At 32.4% G+C, this 19,058-nt stretch overlaps 1 protein-coding gene across 1 annotated transcript; it reads left to right on the forward strand.

Moving 5' to 3' along the window:
* Positions 1-1,199: 1,199 nt before the first annotated feature.
* On the forward strand, positions 1,200-15,490 carry LOC110101295 (probable E3 ubiquitin-protein ligase XBOS34). The gene is made up of 10 exons (XM_028699135.1): positions 1,200-1,545; positions 1,641-1,755; positions 2,026-2,106; positions 2,238-2,326; positions 2,431-2,522; positions 2,633-2,864; positions 5,886-5,976; positions 6,900-6,995; positions 7,323-7,408; positions 14,577-15,490. Exons 1-10 carry the CDS (start codon positions 1,444-1,446, stop codon positions 15,219-15,221), a joined length of 1,629 nt encoding a protein of 542 aa, XP_028554968.1. The 5' UTR covers positions 1,200-1,443; the 3' UTR covers positions 15,222-15,490.
* The last annotated feature ends 3,568 nt before the right edge of the window (positions 15,491-19,058 follow it).

Genomic DNA, 19,058 nt, shown 5'->3' on the forward strand with positions numbered 1-19,058 from the left:
AATTGCTAAATAATATTCTTTTTTTTTTCCCGCTATTTGTAATTAGCTTTGATTCATTTTCAATTAATTGTATAGTTCTTAGTGCTATTTAATCATCTATACTTCATATGTAAAAAATAATAAAAATTTAAAATAATTTATATATATATACTCTACTTTTCTACTAGTAAAAATAGATAACCTAAATAGAGAGCTTTGTGACTATTGCAAAACAAAGAAAATTAGTTTGTAACTTGTATGAATTTTTTCTTGCAATTTTTCTCTTTTGGAATGATAGTTGAAGAATATTAATCTAATTTATCTCTTTTTTCTTCAACAACTACGCTCGTCATTTGTGACAAATTTAATGGTTGAAAGCCGGGTGCTAAAGAGATTATCGCAAAAATATGACAATCGATACTTGTAGGCATATATATGAATTGCAATAAAATTTTGTCAAACGGCTCAATCGAAACACTGAATGGATGGTAAAATAAATAAATTGTTTGAAATAAAGATTACATACTATTTATCAAATTTAATTTTAGTCTTATTTTAGAGCAATAGAAATTCACTTATTTATAAAATAATAGTTCATTAAAGCATATATAGGTAAGAGATTAATTTAATCTTACTACCATAAATTATGATTAGGAAGAGATTATAAATATTTCAAATAATTTTATATCATTCCATATATTCTAAACTTTAATTTAAATGTGCATAAAAATCATTACTTTTGGCTCTAAGATTAGCATTACTACTTACATATGTGAAAATGGTTTGCTAGCAAAATTAAATAATGTAGGTTTATATAGTTTGATATATATATACACACACACTCAACTGTTTCTAGATCAATCAGAATGCATCACATCAGCGGTATCGAGCTGTGGTACCGCGAACAATATTCGGAGACCATCAGAATGCATCACGTCACCCTTATGCTCGGTACTGCTCAGTACCGCAGCTCGGTACTACTCTTTACAGCGGCTCGGTACAGTTAATGTGATGCATTTTAGTTGATCTTCAAATGACATTCAACATTCGTCATCTACACAGAATAATTTCTCTCTATAATAAGCACTTAATCATCGGATTTATTGTTAATTATAATGAATATAAATGGTAACCTTCGCCTTTAATTTCTTAATTCTTTTTGGGACATTTAAATTTTGTTTTGGGACATTAATTTCCTAAATGAAAATTGCTTTCTGGCCTCCTAACTATGCCTTGATTTCAAGAGTCCGCCTTGAAATGGACTCACGAAATCCGTACGAAGGAACTCGACGCGGCTGTCATAGGGTTTTCTTCTTCTGGAAGCAAAATTCGCATTTTCTCTCTTAATTCTTATCCTCTCATCTGTCAATCAATCGATTAGTCTCCTTTCGTCCTAATTCGATTCGTTTCTGGGTAGAAAAGATCCGACCTTTCGATTCCAAGGCTTCAGGTTTTGAAGGGTCGATGGGGGTGAATCAGTCCAAGGAAGAGCTGCTCTATCAGCAGGTTAATTATGGGAACATCGAAGGAATCAAGGCTCTTAACCGCGAAGGAGCAAAACTGGAGGTTAGTGTTCTAGTGGGAAAGATTTATGCTTTTTGAGTTGCTTGAGTTAAAGAAGTTTCATTTCGTTCATCTGAACATGGTTGTGGTTTTTTCAGTGGATTGATAAGGAAGGGAAAACTCCATTGATTCTTGCTTGTATGCGACCTGATCTTCTGCATGTTGCGAAAGCTCTAATCGAATTGGGTGCCAATGTGAATGCTTATCGCCCTGGTAGGAGGCTTGAATTCCTTCTAGCGTTTCATGATTCATTCGGAATGTTAATTTGAGAAATCGACGCTTGATTCTTTTGATGAATAAATCATAAATTTTTTTTTGCTCCTTAATTTTGGATTGAGAGACTGCTCCATCATGTTCCCTTAAATTATGTACGTTTAGAATTCGTGGAGAATCGCTTTAAAAGTTATACGCATGAAAGCTAAGTGCCATAGAAGTAAAGCTGTAGCTAATATGAAGGTCTTGTACTTCTTTATGTTACTGTAGGAAGCCATGCAGGAACTCCTTTGCATCATGCTGCAAAAAGAGGCCTTGATAGTACTGTTATGCTACTTCTTTCTCATGGAGGTATATCTTTTTAAGTGATTTTTATGAAAAACCTTTATAATTCATTGTTTTATTGTTCAGTTATTTTTATGCTAGATTCATCTTTACTGAAGGCTAGTATAATGAGATGCATAGTTTCTTTGATGTTTCAGCAAATCCTTTAGTGATGAATGATGATTGCCAAACTCCTCTTGAATTAGCCAGAGCCAAAGGGCATTCCAATGTTGTGCGTGCTATTGAGGTATTGTTGAAAGTTAATTCGAAATGGCTTAAGTTTTGTTCCTCTTTTATCCCTCCGTTTATCTTAATTTGAGATGTTGCCTTATCAAGTTCTTTTCATTGTAGAATCGTATCTGCTTATTTGTTGGTTGGCTGAGGGAGATTCATGGGCCAAGCATTTTGGAAGCATTTGCTCCTCAATGGGTGTCAAAGAAAATGTTTGTATTGTGTTTTCTCTTTATATGTTCTATTTTGCTAATAGTTTTTAGAAATTCAACAGTCGTGTATTAATATACATGGTTTCTTGCTAAATCGTTCTATTTAACAGTTGGGCTGTCGTTGTACCTTGTGATTCGCGTAATCCCACAAATCCAAGGAAGTTTGAGCTGGCTATATATCCTGATCTACAGGTATATCAAAGAATTAGATGCTTAGGGGCTGATTGGGATTACTTTTGTTTTTCATTTTCATTTTGTTCATGTTTTAACTTGAAGCAAATTATATTTGATATTCTTATGCATTTACTATTTTCAAAAGCAAAAAACAAAAAATTTTGTTTGGCTTTGTAATTTTAATGTTTCTTATATTTGGAAAACAAACTTGAAAAATTATAATATAATGACGTCATTTTAAGTAATAATTTTTCTAAAGCTGATAATAATATAATTGAATATTAAATATCAATTATTCTAGAAATTATGCATTTTATATTTAGTATTATTATTTACATAGCATTATTATAAATACATTTGGATTAAAATTAAAGGAAAATACAATATTGTGTCATAGAGATTGAAATTAACACAAAAAGTTATCTTCTATGAGTTTGAAAAATTTACACTATATAAAAGATCTAAAGCACCATTCAAAAGAAAATTTTGATTAAAAGCTTTTCCATCAAATCGATATAAAAGGAGTCCAAAGCTACATGATCACAATACTTACAAAATCCCAACCTCCAGACGCATAAGAGAAATACTTGATACCCAAAATAATGGTTACACAAGACAAGCTTTAAAATTATGCTATTGGGTATTCAGGTGCAAGCCTCAAGGCATTTTGAGACATAAGTATCATACTTAAAAATTCTATAAATTTAAATTATTGGTAATAAGTAATATGTTAGCATCATAATATATTAATATATTAAATAAATATTAACATTGTAAAATAGTAAGAAGCAACAAATTGTGCATATATCAAGTAACAAATTGCAAAAAGTAGAAGTGTAATGTAAAACATCAAAGTAAGAAGTAAGTGCTATAATGCAACGACTAAAAATGATAATTAAAAAAAAAAATCTCTCCCACTCCTAAATACAACTAACAAAAATTTTTAGGTTTAGCAAAGAGAAAATAAATTTCTCTAACGTTTGCGAGAAGTGATGTTGGGGAGAAGACATGAGATCTTTTAACCCTTGTTGAAGAAGAAGCTTTTGCAATGTGGATGAAGTCAAGGTCGGCTGGCTGGAATGCATAAGTCAAGAGGGTTGAGCCCTAGGAGGTTGGGGACATGTGGCTACTTTGCATGAATCAGCGAGATCAAGAGATAGAGAGGACATGGTGAGATAATAAGAAAATAGTTTCTTTTAATACCTGAACCTTTCAAATTTTGAGGCTTGTCTCATAAGATTGGGTGAGGTGTGCCTTACATTATTTGATGCATATGCCTCATATAAAAACTTTAAGGCACATGCCTCAAGGTGAAAAATATCAAATTTTGCTGAGGTGCACCTCAAATTAGATAAATTTAATCCTTGACACCAAATATGAATTATGAAAGCTGATGAATAGACTTCATTGTGTGCATGAATCCAAAGATTTCTTGTTAGTTGTTAAATGATCACTAAAGATGTATATCTTCTTAATGTTTCAGTTATAAGATTCTCATTTTCATACATCTCAAATAGCATATCTCCTTCAAATTGTGATTTTTTAAAATTATATAGTTTACAATAAGCAGTTATAATATATTATTGTGCACGCAAATCATAAGGATGCATTTTTTTAATAATTGAAAATCTTGCTTTCAAAACTCCAAAGCTATATATTTTTTGTTTTTGCTTTAAAATGGCCTTGAATGATGGATGACTATGTTGCTGAACTAGAAGTAGTTTGCTCATTTCCATAAGTTTTATGAAAGTTTGCTCATTTGTTTTTTAACCATATTGCCTCTTCACTAATTTCAGTTATATCATTATTGTTTATAATCCTTCAATAGATAAATGAATTTAGAAAGTATGAACAAATGTATTTTTTCAATTAGTAATTATCTAGAGAATCGTTAGAAAGCAACTTGTATACAAAATATTTATTGACAATAAATGAAGGATTAGGATTTAAAATGTAATGCTTATCCAAGAAATATATATTGAGAGATAAGAACTTTTAGATGAATGAACATTTACTTGATACAGTTCTAGATTGCAAAAGGCCAAGAAAAAGATTAAAATGCCCTATCGTATATTTTCCATTTGGATTTAACTCAAAACAGTTTACAAATTTGAATTAAGCCACATGCTTCCCCTCCTCTCCACCCATTGTAAACAGTTTACAAATTTTAATATCCTCTATGTCAAAAATAGTCACATGCTTCCCCTCCTCGATCTTTGCTACCTCCTCTCCACCCATCGGAAGCTGACCATCACCATCATCATCATTCTCACTCCTAGCAATCTTCCAACCCTCTCCCCACTTCTTTTATCCTTTCCCCCTCCCATTCCCTTCTCCTCTTACTTTTCCCATGAACGATGTGAACTACTAGTTACCCCCAAATCTCTTTTGCCTTCTACTTCTCTTATTTAATTAAAAGATATAAATATTTATGTTTCATCCCAAGCTCAATAAATCTAGCATAAGTGAAATCCAATCATCGAAAACAAAGCCATTATACCAAATTGACAATCCCTTCTATCAGAGCTTCCATGAATTAGATATTTAGAGATAGTAAGGTAGAGAGAGAGGGAGGGAGGGACTTACTGAAAAAGGGGTAGTTATTGGCAAAGAGAATGACTGCGCTTGTGAAGAGCCAAAGAGAGATAGCTCCAATCGAAGGGATGCGTCTCCATGACACCAAGTTGAATAAGAAGAGCATATGAGAAGGGTCTTTGGGCGGGCATAGAAATTGGAATCATGATTTGGGAAAAACTAAGAGTCATGAAAATGATATTTTGAAAATACAAAAAATACTTAAAATTTGATCTTTATGATTTTCAAAACAAATCAAATTTGTTTAATTATAAAATACTTTAAATGGGTAAAAAAACATTTTTATTTTTGTTTACAATTTTTTAAGAACAAAAAGGAAAAAAACATTAAACAAAAAAGTAATCCTATGCAGGCCCTTAATTTCTAGCTAATTGTCATTTTCATTACATGAGTTCATGGAATTTACAACCAGATTCTTAACCATATCTAATATGTAAATACATTGCAATAGCTTTAAATTATCCTAAGAATTCTCCTTGGGACTTTCTTTGGTTGACCATGCTTTGTTAAGTTGAGAGAATTTTGTGGATAATCAAAATTATGTCTTTTCTCTATTTATGCAACCTCTTTCTATATCTTTGTTCTTTGTTTGAGGTGGTAATGCTCATCAAATTTGGCCTTCTTGCCATAGCCGCTCTTGGCATGCCTTTGGAATGCTCTCCACCTATATTCAATGTTTCTTCATGTATTCTAGGAGTTTCCACATCTTTTGGGAGATTCTATAAGCATGGCTTCCCCATATATCTTGAATTTTTTTGAAGTTTATTTTGAATTTGGCCCTGAACTTGGTGCTTGCATCTGGGCTTAATGTGATTAACCTGAAGGCTAGACCAATATTTGTTAACCTTCTAGTTTGTTATTTGGATTTGGTAGGTTGGCTAGTTTACCAAATTCAAATTTGTTGGAAATGCATCCGTGGCAATCATTGTCATTATCATCATAATCAACTTTTTCCTGGCTATTTGTGGTCAAGTTTATGAATCGCCCTTCTCCATTTGATCTTTCGAAGGGTTGCATAAGTTGTTTAACCTATTTTTGCTAAAGATATTTTGGCATAACCTCAACCTATGTCGTCCGTCGCTCTTCATGATTTTCTTTTTAAGGGTTTAACATTAATTATATATATTTATCTTATTTATGCTCCTACTCTTTGTTATATATTTACAATTAGTTTAAGCTAATAATTTAAACCATTAATTTATATATATTGATTCTAATCATTCCGTGAAAAGATCCTAACCAATATTCCTAAGAATACCAAAATTTTGGTCCGTTTAACTTAAATTCAAAGTAATATCAATCGCAATTATAAGTTCAGCTTTGACACAAATCTTAGCTAAAATTTTCTATGGCAAACAAAAAAATTGAAGGAATGGCTTTTTTTGGGACAACCAAAGAATACTATAAAATGTTAACAGCTTTAAGTTGCATACTTAGTTTAGTTGGAATTAGGTTTTAATCAAGGTGCTTAAATAGGAAAGATCTGTTCATAACACTAAGCACTAGATTGAGTGTTATTTCCTTCTATTTTTAAAGTCGAGATCTAAGGTTTTAATCCTGGGAGAAAAAAATGGATGGCACAATTAGAAGTTATAAATATGATGCTAGTTCTATCATTTTTTTATATCAATTGGAAAGTTCAGATAGAGGAGCCAAAGTTCAACCTGTCTGATCCTGCATTGATTATCATAGACACTGCTAAAAGTAAGCCCCTTAATGAAACTATAGTAATATCATATACTTTGCACTTTTTTTTAGTTCAATTTTTGAGAATTTGTAAATCTACAAGAGCTAAGTAGTATTCTTTTCTATCTTTGAGATTTGTGGTTTCTTCCTTTGATTTATAGAAAACCATGATTTGAAAGCATAATGAAAACATATAGTCGACTTAATGGAATAAAGAATAAGTTATTTTTTCCTATATGTTTGATTTCATAATTTTGTTGAACTTCATCAGTTAAGTAGTTAGATTAAAACTTCATCTATTTCACAAGCTAAGATCGACTTATGCTTTATTTATTTTTTACACAGAATCTAGGTTCAAGTTTCTATCTGCACATGAAGGTGATAAGCAACAGATACAGTGGTTTTACAATGCTTGCAGAGGCATATATCAGGTGACAACATTAATCTCATAATTAATTTAAATAGTCTTGCATTATCCTATGCTTTAGGATGCAACTTAAAATTCATATTTGTTTTTATATAAGTTAGAATCAAATGAATTTATTGAGAGAAGCTAGCTTCATATTACATTATGACTTCATTTTTGTTAGAAGTTATCATCGCAGCTTGTTCCCATGAATGCTTCAATAAGGATATTGATTTAACTGAACAGTTATAGCAGGGGTTTCTAGAAAGGGATGCCAACTCTTTATAAAAAATAAAACATTTGAAGGGTAGCAAATTGTTTGATGGATCTTGCTTAAGAAAATATATCTGAAGAGGGGATTTGGTATGATTTCTTGTTGGTATTTTCATCCATCTTTAGCGGTCTATTCAATTTATGTCAATGCCAAGTCAAATAAATGAAGAAGAATGTGGTTCAAGGCCTAGAATTTTCAATATTGATATAACTATGAGGAGGCTAAGGTGTATCGGATGTGTAATTTGCTATAAGCCTGTAATATCACCTTATTATTTCTTTCTTCATTACTACTACTATGGTGGTACTCATTCGTTTGACGAGGTCGTTTTCCACCATATTCATGATGCGTTTGTTTTTTCATTAGAATATGTTTGTACAAGACATCTTAAACCTGGAATGTGAGGCAGGGGGGCACATTAGAAAGAATATGAATATACATTCAAGTGTTTACAAAGGGACCCAATGGGAGAGAGAAGAGAATGAAAGAAAAAATAAGAGAGAGAGGGAAAGAGGTTACTCTTGAGAGCAATCTCAAAATATTTCATTCATAACACAATCATAATGGTTAATCAATCAAAACTTTGGGCTTTCTCTATAGTAAAAAGGCTCTAAGCTTAATCACAAGAAAATAATAGAAATTCCAATCATTTCAAATAGATAAAGCTCAATTACATGTATGAAAATTTAATAATTCCTATCACTAATAAGGAAGGAAAATGACTAACCAGTCTGATATTGTCGCTTTCAGTTGTAAGTCCTCATTGAACACACGCGTCAGCTCACCCAATTTACTAATAACTATACTTCAGATAGGTTGAAAATGCCCATCCGGAATGTTAGGAGTGGTGCATTCTAACCTGTCATGATCCCCTTAAAGAATTATTTACTGGTGGATGGTTGTAGAGCTTGCACTACAACTAGTGGGAATGCATAACTTCACATGCAAAGATATCCATGGGAAACCCTGGCTTTTCAATAAACCTTATTAAGGCAACAAATCTCAATATAAACAAAAAACATAATTTGCATTCATGTTGAAAGATAAAGTATAAACTCATTAGGTGCTAGGTTTCTTGAGTTATAATAAGGTTTTGAATCTATTATATGTAATAAATTGCATGTAGAATGCAAAAGTTTATAGGATACATACCAATTAAATATAATTTCATTAATATTACCCCAAACATTAGAATAAACATATGCGGCAATTATAAAATTTTTATTATAAATGATATTTTATTTATGGGATTTTTACATACATAACACTTCAAACTATTATATTTACTTATCTAACACCCAAAGTATACTATTTACATACCTACCACCTAAATACATCCCGTTTCATCAAAAATACCACTCCGTCAGAACTCCATCCCGAGTCTACCTTTCGCTCGTGAAATTTCGCCACCTCCTCCTCCCTTGTTGGCGTCAACTATGGCCTACTCGGCGATAACCTCCTCTCCCCAGACAAGGTCGCTCCTATTCTCCGCTCCCGCATCAGGCTCTATGGCGCCAAACCCTCCATCCTCCGCGCCTTCTCAAACACCGGCATCAAGCTCATTATCGGGCTCCCCGACCTCTGCGTTCCCACAATCGGCATAAAAAAAAAAAATTCTCTGTTACCTCTTCTCAACCTCGGCAACTCAAAAAGAGCAAAAAAAATGTTAACAAAATTTGGAAAAGGAAAATGCCTAATGAGAATGATCTCCTGTGTCGCCAACCTCCCTACCTTGCCATGAAATTTATTTCAGCAATATTCATTAAACCTATTTAAAAGCCCCAAATATTCCAATCGGCGATGAAATGGACCTAAGATTTAGTTGAGATTAATCCTTATTTTTTTCATCATACAAAAAGAATGAGAATAATGAGGGTTCTTCCTCTAAAAGAAAATAAAGATTAGGAATTGCTCTGAAATCTATATTCACAGATATATAAAAATGAGAGAATTTTGAACAAGAAGACAGAAATATACTTGTTTCTTAAAATATCACGACGGAAGAGAAATGTGCCTGCGAGATGAGGGGGTTCCCTGCTTGGAGACTGTGGCCACGCTGACTGTGAGAGATAGCTCAGGAGAAACAAGGGATGGTCACAGGCGCTGTTAAAGATAGCTGCCAGAGAGGTGAGGGATGGTTGCCAGCTAGGTATGACGATGGTTAATGAAAGCAGCGGTTCCAAATGAATCTAGGTTGACAGCTTCGGGGGCTGTTTTGGATGCAGAATTTATGCCAGATTTATGTAAAATTTGTTCTAAATCTTGCCAAATGTCAAAAAAGGCAGAGTTAAATCTCACAGTAAATCTAAGCTCCACATCACGGCGTTTTTGACATTTTTCCCTAATCCCGGATTTCGTAAAGCCGAAGCAGCGCGCGAACGCGGAGAAATAGCATTACCTTCGTGGTGAGCTCCCTCGCGACTTCCGGCTTCCCGCGCACTTTCGCGGTTTGTTTTGACGGGAGTGGAAACGGAGTGGTAGTTTTGAGAAGTGTTAGGATTTTAAAGTGGTGTATAGGTAAATAGGAAATTTTGGGTGTTAGATATGTAAATAGACTTATTTTAAGTGTTAGGTATGTAAAAATCCCTTTATTTATTTTCTCAATGTTAACAAATAACTCATGCAAATGAACAATTGTTAATTCAACTAAATCAAAATAAGGTGTATCTTTAGGGATAATATAATGGATAACTTTAATAAAAACTGAGGAGTCATGATAACCATCTAAGAATGTCCAATGAACTTCCCAATAAAAATAACAAGCTTTCTTGATCAAAATGAGCATTTTAGAAAGGCAAACTATTTCTATAAAAACAACTTTTTTTTCTATAAAAACAACTTATCAATTGAGTAATTATTATATAATATGATCTATCTATCTTTATTATCAGATGTATCTTTAGGTTTGGGTTAGAAGGAAATCATTATTATAAAGTTCATAAATATGTAGTTTTAATTTAGCATTTTTATATGATGCTTTATATAATGAGGTAATAGGGAATTTAAGGTTCAATTTTGGAGTCTAGATCTGATGTGCATGAAAATTCACACGTGAATTTTGGTGCTATTATGGGTTCACATTTATTTTCATTCTTAGTTTTAAGTTAGATTCAAGTGGAGGTTCAAGCGTAAAATCATCTTGCAATGGGGGATCTTTATTTAGTTCATCATTATGAATTAAAATTATGATTTTTTTTTTTAATTTGAACAATCTTTTCAGCTAGGGGATTTAAAATATATAGTATAGGTGGCATCTTTTAGGACTCAAATATTTGAGAAAGAATTACCTTAGGAGACACTAGGGCAAGTGCTTGTTTGATTAGACTGAGACAGTTAATAATAACTTTAGCAACATTATCAAAAAGTTGTTTTAGTATGAAAACACTTCATACTTTGTTGATAATGTTGGGAGATTTATCAGAAAATGCTTCCATATATTGCCCATCTTAGAAGGAAAATAATAATTTTCTCATATAATTATGAATTAGATATGCTATAGCTGTTTTTTATTCTAGATGTTATTGTTCACCAAATTTGATATCAAACCTTATCAACTTTAGCATTAATTTTATTAAGTATTTCATGCCATTCAAGAAATATAGTTTTTGTTAACTATGACTTTTCTAATTTTTTTTTTAAAATTTAAATTTAAAATTAATTTTAAGACGATTTATCCTTTTAGGTAATCTTTGTTTTTAATTTGAATAGTGTTACATTTCATTTGATCCTATCATTTTAATCCTATTTTTATAAGTATGACCTCATATTTTGTAATAAATTAGAGTTGAAGCCGAATGAAAGAAGTTTCCTTTGGCCTCCCTAATGATTTTTCTTTCTTTGATGGTTGCTATGCTTTAGTCCTCTCTACCTCCTACGTCCATCCTTTTGAGGTGTTCATTTATCTGCAGTGCACGTCACTTGTACAACTCTCAAATTTTATTAACCTTATGACCATCGCCTCCATGTATATATCCGCCCTAATCTATTTAGATTGCATGACTCATCAAATTCAAACAAATCCAAAAATCCTAAACATACCAAAAACTCAATTGTAAAGAAAAAGAAAACTTCTATCAAATCATGTTGGTCTACCCACATGTATTGAAATTGCTTAAGCTGCCAAAGGTAGCTTTCCAAAGTGTGTCAATGCTCTTCAAGATGTGCTCCTAGTTTTCAGTATATATTGTCGTTAATGTGATGTTTTTTCCCTTTTGTCTCTTCTTTGTGATGGATTTCCCATGCGACACATCTTCTTTAGAAATAATTTCCCGTTCTCCTTTCTTCTGCATTGGTCTCTTTTTCATGGAATGAATGCTGCAAGCTCCATGATACAATTGAAGATTTCTTGGCCTTCCACCAACAACATTGCAACTCTTAGGAGTAGATTTGTTTTTGCATCTTATGGGATTAGTGCTACGCAAGCAATAAGATCTTTTATTATTTAGGATTTATTAGTTATTTTATTTTAAATTAGGATTTTAGATTTATTTTAAGATGAATTAGCCATTTGGATAATTTTAGGCTTAAATTTATTTTGTATTAGGTTTCAATTGGATAATATCTTTGTAATTCTATTTCTATAATAAATTAGAGTCAAAGATGGGATGAAAAAAGTTTCTTTTAGCCTCCTCTTTGGGAATCCTTTCTTTCTTTTTGAGTTTCATTGCTTTTATCCTCTATACCTTATGGCTCACTCATTTGAGTCGGTTATCTTTCTAAATTTCTAACCATTGCTTTCTATATCTCTCATGCTCTCCTCCTATATTGGATTGGTGCTGACTTGCTCTTTATCAATGTCACATTCATTTATTCTACTCTTGGGTTTATGCTTTCTTGCCTTTGTGAAATGGCATGATCATGATGAAATGATGAAACTATTTGTATGCTAGATATCCAAAATCAAACGGAATGGTAAGAATAAATTATTTTGCTGAAAGTTGAAATTAGACTCATATAAAAAAAAAATAATTTTTATGGGCTCAGTTCATGCAAGAGTCAATATACTTATAAATCATATTAATTTAGTTCATATCTTGTTGTTTGTAGCAAGTAGGATTTAATCTCTTGATATTTCTCTCAAGATGAACTCTATTATTCACTAAAACTCATTAAAGAAGGGTAACTTTGTAAGTGATTCATATATAGGATCAAATGTTCCTAAACATGACATGTGATTCACTAATCAAAATATTTATATTCTTGATTTTCGAAGTGAGGATTATACTACAAGCATCGATCAAATTTTCCCAAATACTTAATTGATGCAACCTTTTATCTCCAAAACAACGCAACAGTGTCGTGGGGAAGTGTTATTGAGGTTTCATTTGGGATGGGCAGATGGCCTTTTTACTATTTTTTAAAATAACTTTCTAATGCAAAAATTTTAATTTTTATACTAGAAAGTTGTTTTAAGAAATAGTAAAAAAGCCGTCCTAAACAAAGCTTGAGTTTGCTAGGAGCTTATGTTTCCGCCCAAAGAGAAGATGAAAGTTGTGAAATGGTCTGGGATAGTTTTTAGGTGATTGGAGATGGTTTGGAGTGGTCTTTAAGGGGCTTTCGCCAGAGCAGACAATAAAATATTTCAGTGCAGTTTGCTGAATTTTTGAATGTGTAGAAGGGTGCATTCTGAAACTGAAGAGGGTAGAGAGTGGCCACTAGGGCAGAGACCCAAACAAGTAGCCACTTGTAATAAGCTTTTTGGATGACAAACTTTTAGGAGAGAAGGGTCCCATATTGAAAATGGAGGAAATATTATTAAACTATTTAAGTGCTATACTCAAATATTGAAAGGTGCTTTGATTTAACCAATGTTGCACTGATACGGATACGACGACAGGGATACGACACGAAACGGGGCACGTCAATTCTTAAAAATATATGATACGGGTACGGCGCAGACACAATATTATAATTTATAAATCATATATAAAAATTAAGAAAGCAATCAAAGCATAATATTTGAAAAAAAAAAGAAAAAAAAAAGAAAGTAACATCATTTGTAGTCTTGTAGCTTATAATATCAAAATAAAAGTAAGCATTAAATGTCTAATACAACAACAAAAGCATAAACATAAATTGTCTAGCACATGAAGTTTTAACTATTCAATAGAAAGAATGATATGATTAGCTTCGTCAGTGGTTTGTCTTTTAACTTTTATTATTTTATATCATATTCAATAAATATCATAGCTTCTAATTAAGACTCATCAAGTGAAAGATTAACAATTTCTAATATTCTCATATCATCAAGAGACTAAAATCCATCTTGGAAAAGAGGGAACCTCACTCGCAGCCGCGGAAGTAAATATGATGGATCTTTTTTTCAGATTTTTTTTTTCAACGGACACACGTATCGGATACGCGTGTCCTTTTGAAATTAAATAGTATTTTAATTGGATATGGAAAAGTCGTATCCGACACGTATCGGTGCTATATCGGAGGTGTATCTGTGTATCAGATATAGCATGCCTTCATGAATAGGTGTATCGGTGCAACCTAGGATTTAACCAATGAAGTTTCATTGGGGAAATCTGAAGTTAAGTGTGTACGTGACAACGCTCATTAGATGTGATGAGCTGGGCCAATGCACATGATGCTCTGCATAGTGCGGCTTGTGTTGTTTCAAATTGCTATCAAAATTAGGCCATTCTAAATATAATTTTTTTATGCAGAATATGTTAATGATTGATCAGTTGGATCTTTTTTTTAGTCCAAGCTAACTGCCATTGATCTCGTGTTGAAAGGATTGCAAACATTTTTTTTACATTTTGAATTCAAGTGCATCTGACATACTATACATGCAACTTTTTTTTTTTTTTTGGTTTCACAATGAATGCCTAACTATTGGTTCACAGCAAGTGGTGATCCATGCCATTACATAAATATAATCCATACTGAATCGTTTATATTTTGACATCAGTTCTCTCTCACACAGCATAGCAATATTGTTCCCGTTCCACCACCAGCTGCTCCACCATTGCCCAACCATTTGCAAGCACCAAACACACCAATCCCAGAAGATGTCCAACTATCTATGGCCATCAATGCTTCTATACAAACAGCTTTAGTAGAGGGTGTCTCTCTTCCTCATGGGCAACAAGTTTCCCCAATCGATGCCACAAATGATTGGGGTAGCTCCTCTGCAAACCCAAATGCCAGTGCAGCACAGCTTCACACAGGACAAATTGAAGCCCCAGCTGTCTCTTGCTCTTCTCAGGAATCACATCCTTCTATAACAGTTCCTTCAGCTCCGCCAATTTTGGATGAGGCAGTGTACGGAGGTCCCATTCACTATCCATCTATAGATTCCAGCCCTGTTTATTTTACTGTGCCACCAATTGAAAGGAGTGCTATAAACAGTATTGAAACGAAGGAAGATGATGGAAACAATGCTTCATCTTCCACATGTGTGATCTGCTTGGATAAGCCGGTGGAAGGTGCTTGCATTCCATGCGGTCATATGGCTGGATGCATGTCATGCTTGAAAGAGATCAAAGAGAAGAAAGGGGACTGTCCAGTTTGTCGTGCCAAGATTGATCAGGTTGTGAGGCTTTATGTTGTTTGACTTATAAGTCTGTCTTTGATCAATTACTCTGTGATCTATTTGTGATTATTGATGGTTGTAGCAGATGCTGCTCTTTTTATGTACATGAATGTAAAATCTATCACAAAATTCAATAGGCTGCAGTATGAGATATGCAACAGAGGGATTAATTCCAAAGTGTATTTTGTTCCACGTTTTTTCTGCTGTATTTTATTTTTGGTACTGTATGAAATTAATGTTTATTTGGGACTTCTCATAAATGAAAATCATTTTCGTATTTTTATCAGCTACAGTTATATTTGATTGCAACCTTATTTCCATTTTTTAAATTTTGTGGTGTGAGCAATTTAGTGCTATTTGGTTTTTTTTTTTTTTTTAAGGTGTTTATATCAATATAATCATAAGAAATTAGGGAATGTATATTGGATCAAACCAAGTTGAACATGCTTGGTAATGCCAATATGTCTTCAAAATTGAACTAAACTATATTATATTATAGGCGTGCTACTAAAATCTAAAATTTGTTATCATGAAATTTATTGAATTTCTAATTTTATTCTAAATCATGATAAGAAAAAATAAAATGTTATTTGGCATGGAATATCACTACAAGAAAAAAGATTTTTTTTTTCAACAACTTTTTTCGTTACAAAATGTTCACAAACACCTATTTGTGATAAATTCGAAGGTCCAAACCTGATTGCTAAAGAGATTGTCACAAAAATTTGGCAATTGATACTTGTACGCATATATATTAATTGCGATAAAATCTTGTACGTCAAACAACTGAATTGAAACACTGAAAAGGTGGCAAAATAAAAAAATTGTGTAAAATATAGATTACATAGTACTTATCAAATTTAATTTTAGTCATAATTTAGAGCAATAGAAATTCACATATTTATAAAACATTAATTCAGTAAAGCACATACATGTAGGAGATAAAATTTCGTTTGAGATAGTTTTCTTGTTGCTACTTAAAGCAGTTTTCTAGTACAAAAAAATTAATTTTTATACGTACTAGAAATCTGCTTTAAGAAATAGTGAAAAAGCCATCCCAAATGAAGTCTAAATTAATTTAACTACCATAAATTAAGATTAGGATGATATTATAAATACTTCAAATAATTTTATATTAAATCTTATATTCTAACCTTTAATTTAAATGTGCATCAAAATCATTTTTTTTTTGTTCTAAGATTAGCATTTTTTAGTTCTATTTTAAAATATAAACTAATAGTTTACTAAGTAATGAATCATTCGTATTAAGTTTTAAGATAGGAATTTAGTGTCCTAAACATGTTATTTTGTTAATTGTATATAAATTATGAGAAAATAGGTCATTAATCCCCTTCATAATATTTTTATTTTATAATTCAAGAAATGAGAAATTAATTTTCTTTTAATTCTACCAGGTTATGCTTGAGAAATTCACTCTCTTCAAACTCCTATACTTCTTTTGATTAGAAAAATTCATGCTTATCTTTTAATTTTTGCAAAGCCAATACTAATTCATCAAAAGCACTAGAAAGTTCTTCATAAATCAAAATGGGGTTGATAGGTGGAGCAATGTGTTCTTCTTGTTTTTTTTGTCTCTTCATCTTCTATCACTAGAATAAAAAAGGATTTTGCTTGGACATTAACTTTTGGCCATAATTTTTTACTATTTTCAACAAATATTTTAACTAGAAATTTGCGCAAGAAAATTGTTCCAAATGAGGGAAATTATTACGTGCAGTCATCGGACAGTCTGGAGACGAATTAGAATGTGTCACATCACCCAGTACTCAACGGTACATAGCACCGATAAACATTAAAATGGTGATGTGACGCATCTTGATTCGCCTCCGGACGATGTCTGCTGACCGCACGTAATAATTTCTCCCCAAACGAAATCTTCATCTTTAACTTCCTCATTTTCATCTTATTGTTCTCCTTCTTATATTTCGTGTTGCATGAATATCCTTGATTCTTCAAATTATTTGTTGATATTCAACTCAAGGTATTCATTTCTTCAATAATCTCCTTATCCATCTTATTTAATAACATCTACAAATTGAATAGTAAGAGCCTCTAATAATTTTTTATTAAATTTTAAATAAGTGACAAGTACAAAATATGTTTATATAAGGCTTCATGAAAAGAATTAATAAATTTATTATTCAAATCATTTAATTCAAATTTATTAAACATAAATGTTTCTTGTTTCAGCACTTTTTAACATGCTGGTGATCAATTACATAAATAATTAAATATAAATCATTGCATGATTTGAATCTTCAATACAAACTTTATACCCATCATTGCATCAAGAAAGCTTCAACAATTAATGCATGCTACTTTTTTTATTAAATTAAAAATTCCAAATGTTGTATTTTGTTTAGCGGAAATGCTCAAATTTATTAAGAACTTATTAATTTGAATATTGAAAAGAATATTACTTGGACTAAAGCCTTAATTTAGACTTTTTCTTTGATTGCAAGTGTGATACGTTGGCCTCCAAGGAGTGTACCTGTCAAATTTAGACTGTTGCATTTTTTTTAAATATATGATAGAAAATATTACAGATATATATATATATATATATATTATCCTTTTTTTTCTCTTAAATAATAATGCATCTAATCATCTCTCCACCATGTTGATCAAATTAGTATTGTTAGAAGTTAAATAAATGTGCGCCAAAATTTTATTGGAAAAATTATCTCATTTGACCGAGCAATTTGAGGTGGCCCCAAATAGTAGGAATGAAGCTCAAGTAATGCTCCATTTGTCTTCATCACCTTGAATCAATCCGCACATATGCAGGCAAAGCCTTTTGTCTTCGGGCATTATAAAATCCCCTTGCAAATCTACTTCACATAATTCTATTCCACACAAATCCACTTCATTAGAGAGTGAGAAGATAGAGAGGGATGTAGGAGTATAGGAGTAGGGGTGTCAAAATATGACACGACTCAAAAACCCGACGCGCTCGCAGCCGCATTCTTCCCCGCACTAGCTCTCATAATCACCCACACGACCTCACCCTCGCCTGCCCACGCGACCTTTCCCTTGCTTGCCCTCAAGACCTTGCCCTCACCTTCACCCTCTCCCTCGCCCATACTTATGTCCTAGTCCTCGCCCTCGAGGCCTTTCCGTCACTCTCACCCATGAGGCCTATCCTTGCCCGCACGTGCTCGCATAATTGCCCTCGCCCTCACCCTCAATGCCTCGCCCACAAAGTTGCACTCTCCCTAGCTACCTCGCCCACTCCAGCTCTATCTCACACTCGCCCTCTCATGCTTGCACAAAAACACTTACCGCCGCCCTCTCTCGCCCTTGCCGTTTCATGCTCGCGCTCAGTCTCTCCCTCACAATCGCCCTTACCCTTGCCCTCTTAGCATGCTCACACTTGCCCATTGCACTCAACTATCTCCACCAAAAACATCTTTTGACACCCCTAAGTAGGTGTAGAGGTATGTGTTAGCGGGGTAGGGTTAGAGGTCAGTATAGGTAGTAGGGGTAGGAGTAGAGGTGTGGGTAGGTAGTATGCACTACAGGAAAAATGACAATTTCCGGCGACCATTTCCGTCGGAAAAATGGCTAAAATCCGTCGGAATTATAATTTTATAAGTAAATTTTTTTTTTAAAAAGTAATTATAATTTTAAAAGTAAAAGTATTTTTTAAAGATAAAAATAAATAATTTAATTTAATAATGTATTATTAAATTAGTTAATTTAATTTAAATTATTTAGCTTAAATTAACAAAATAAATAATTATAAAAAAATATTATAATTTAAGTTTTAATTTAAATAATATAATTTTTTGTTATTAAATAATTATTTTATTTTATTCTATTTTAATATAAGTTTAG

This window comes from Dendrobium catenatum, unplaced genomic scaffold (assembly GCF_001605985.2).
Source record: "Dendrobium catenatum unplaced genomic scaffold, ASM160598v2 fragScaff_scaffold_1220, whole genome shotgun sequence".
NCBI classification, from domain to species: Eukaryota; Viridiplantae; Streptophyta; class Magnoliopsida; order Asparagales; family Orchidaceae; genus Dendrobium; species Dendrobium catenatum.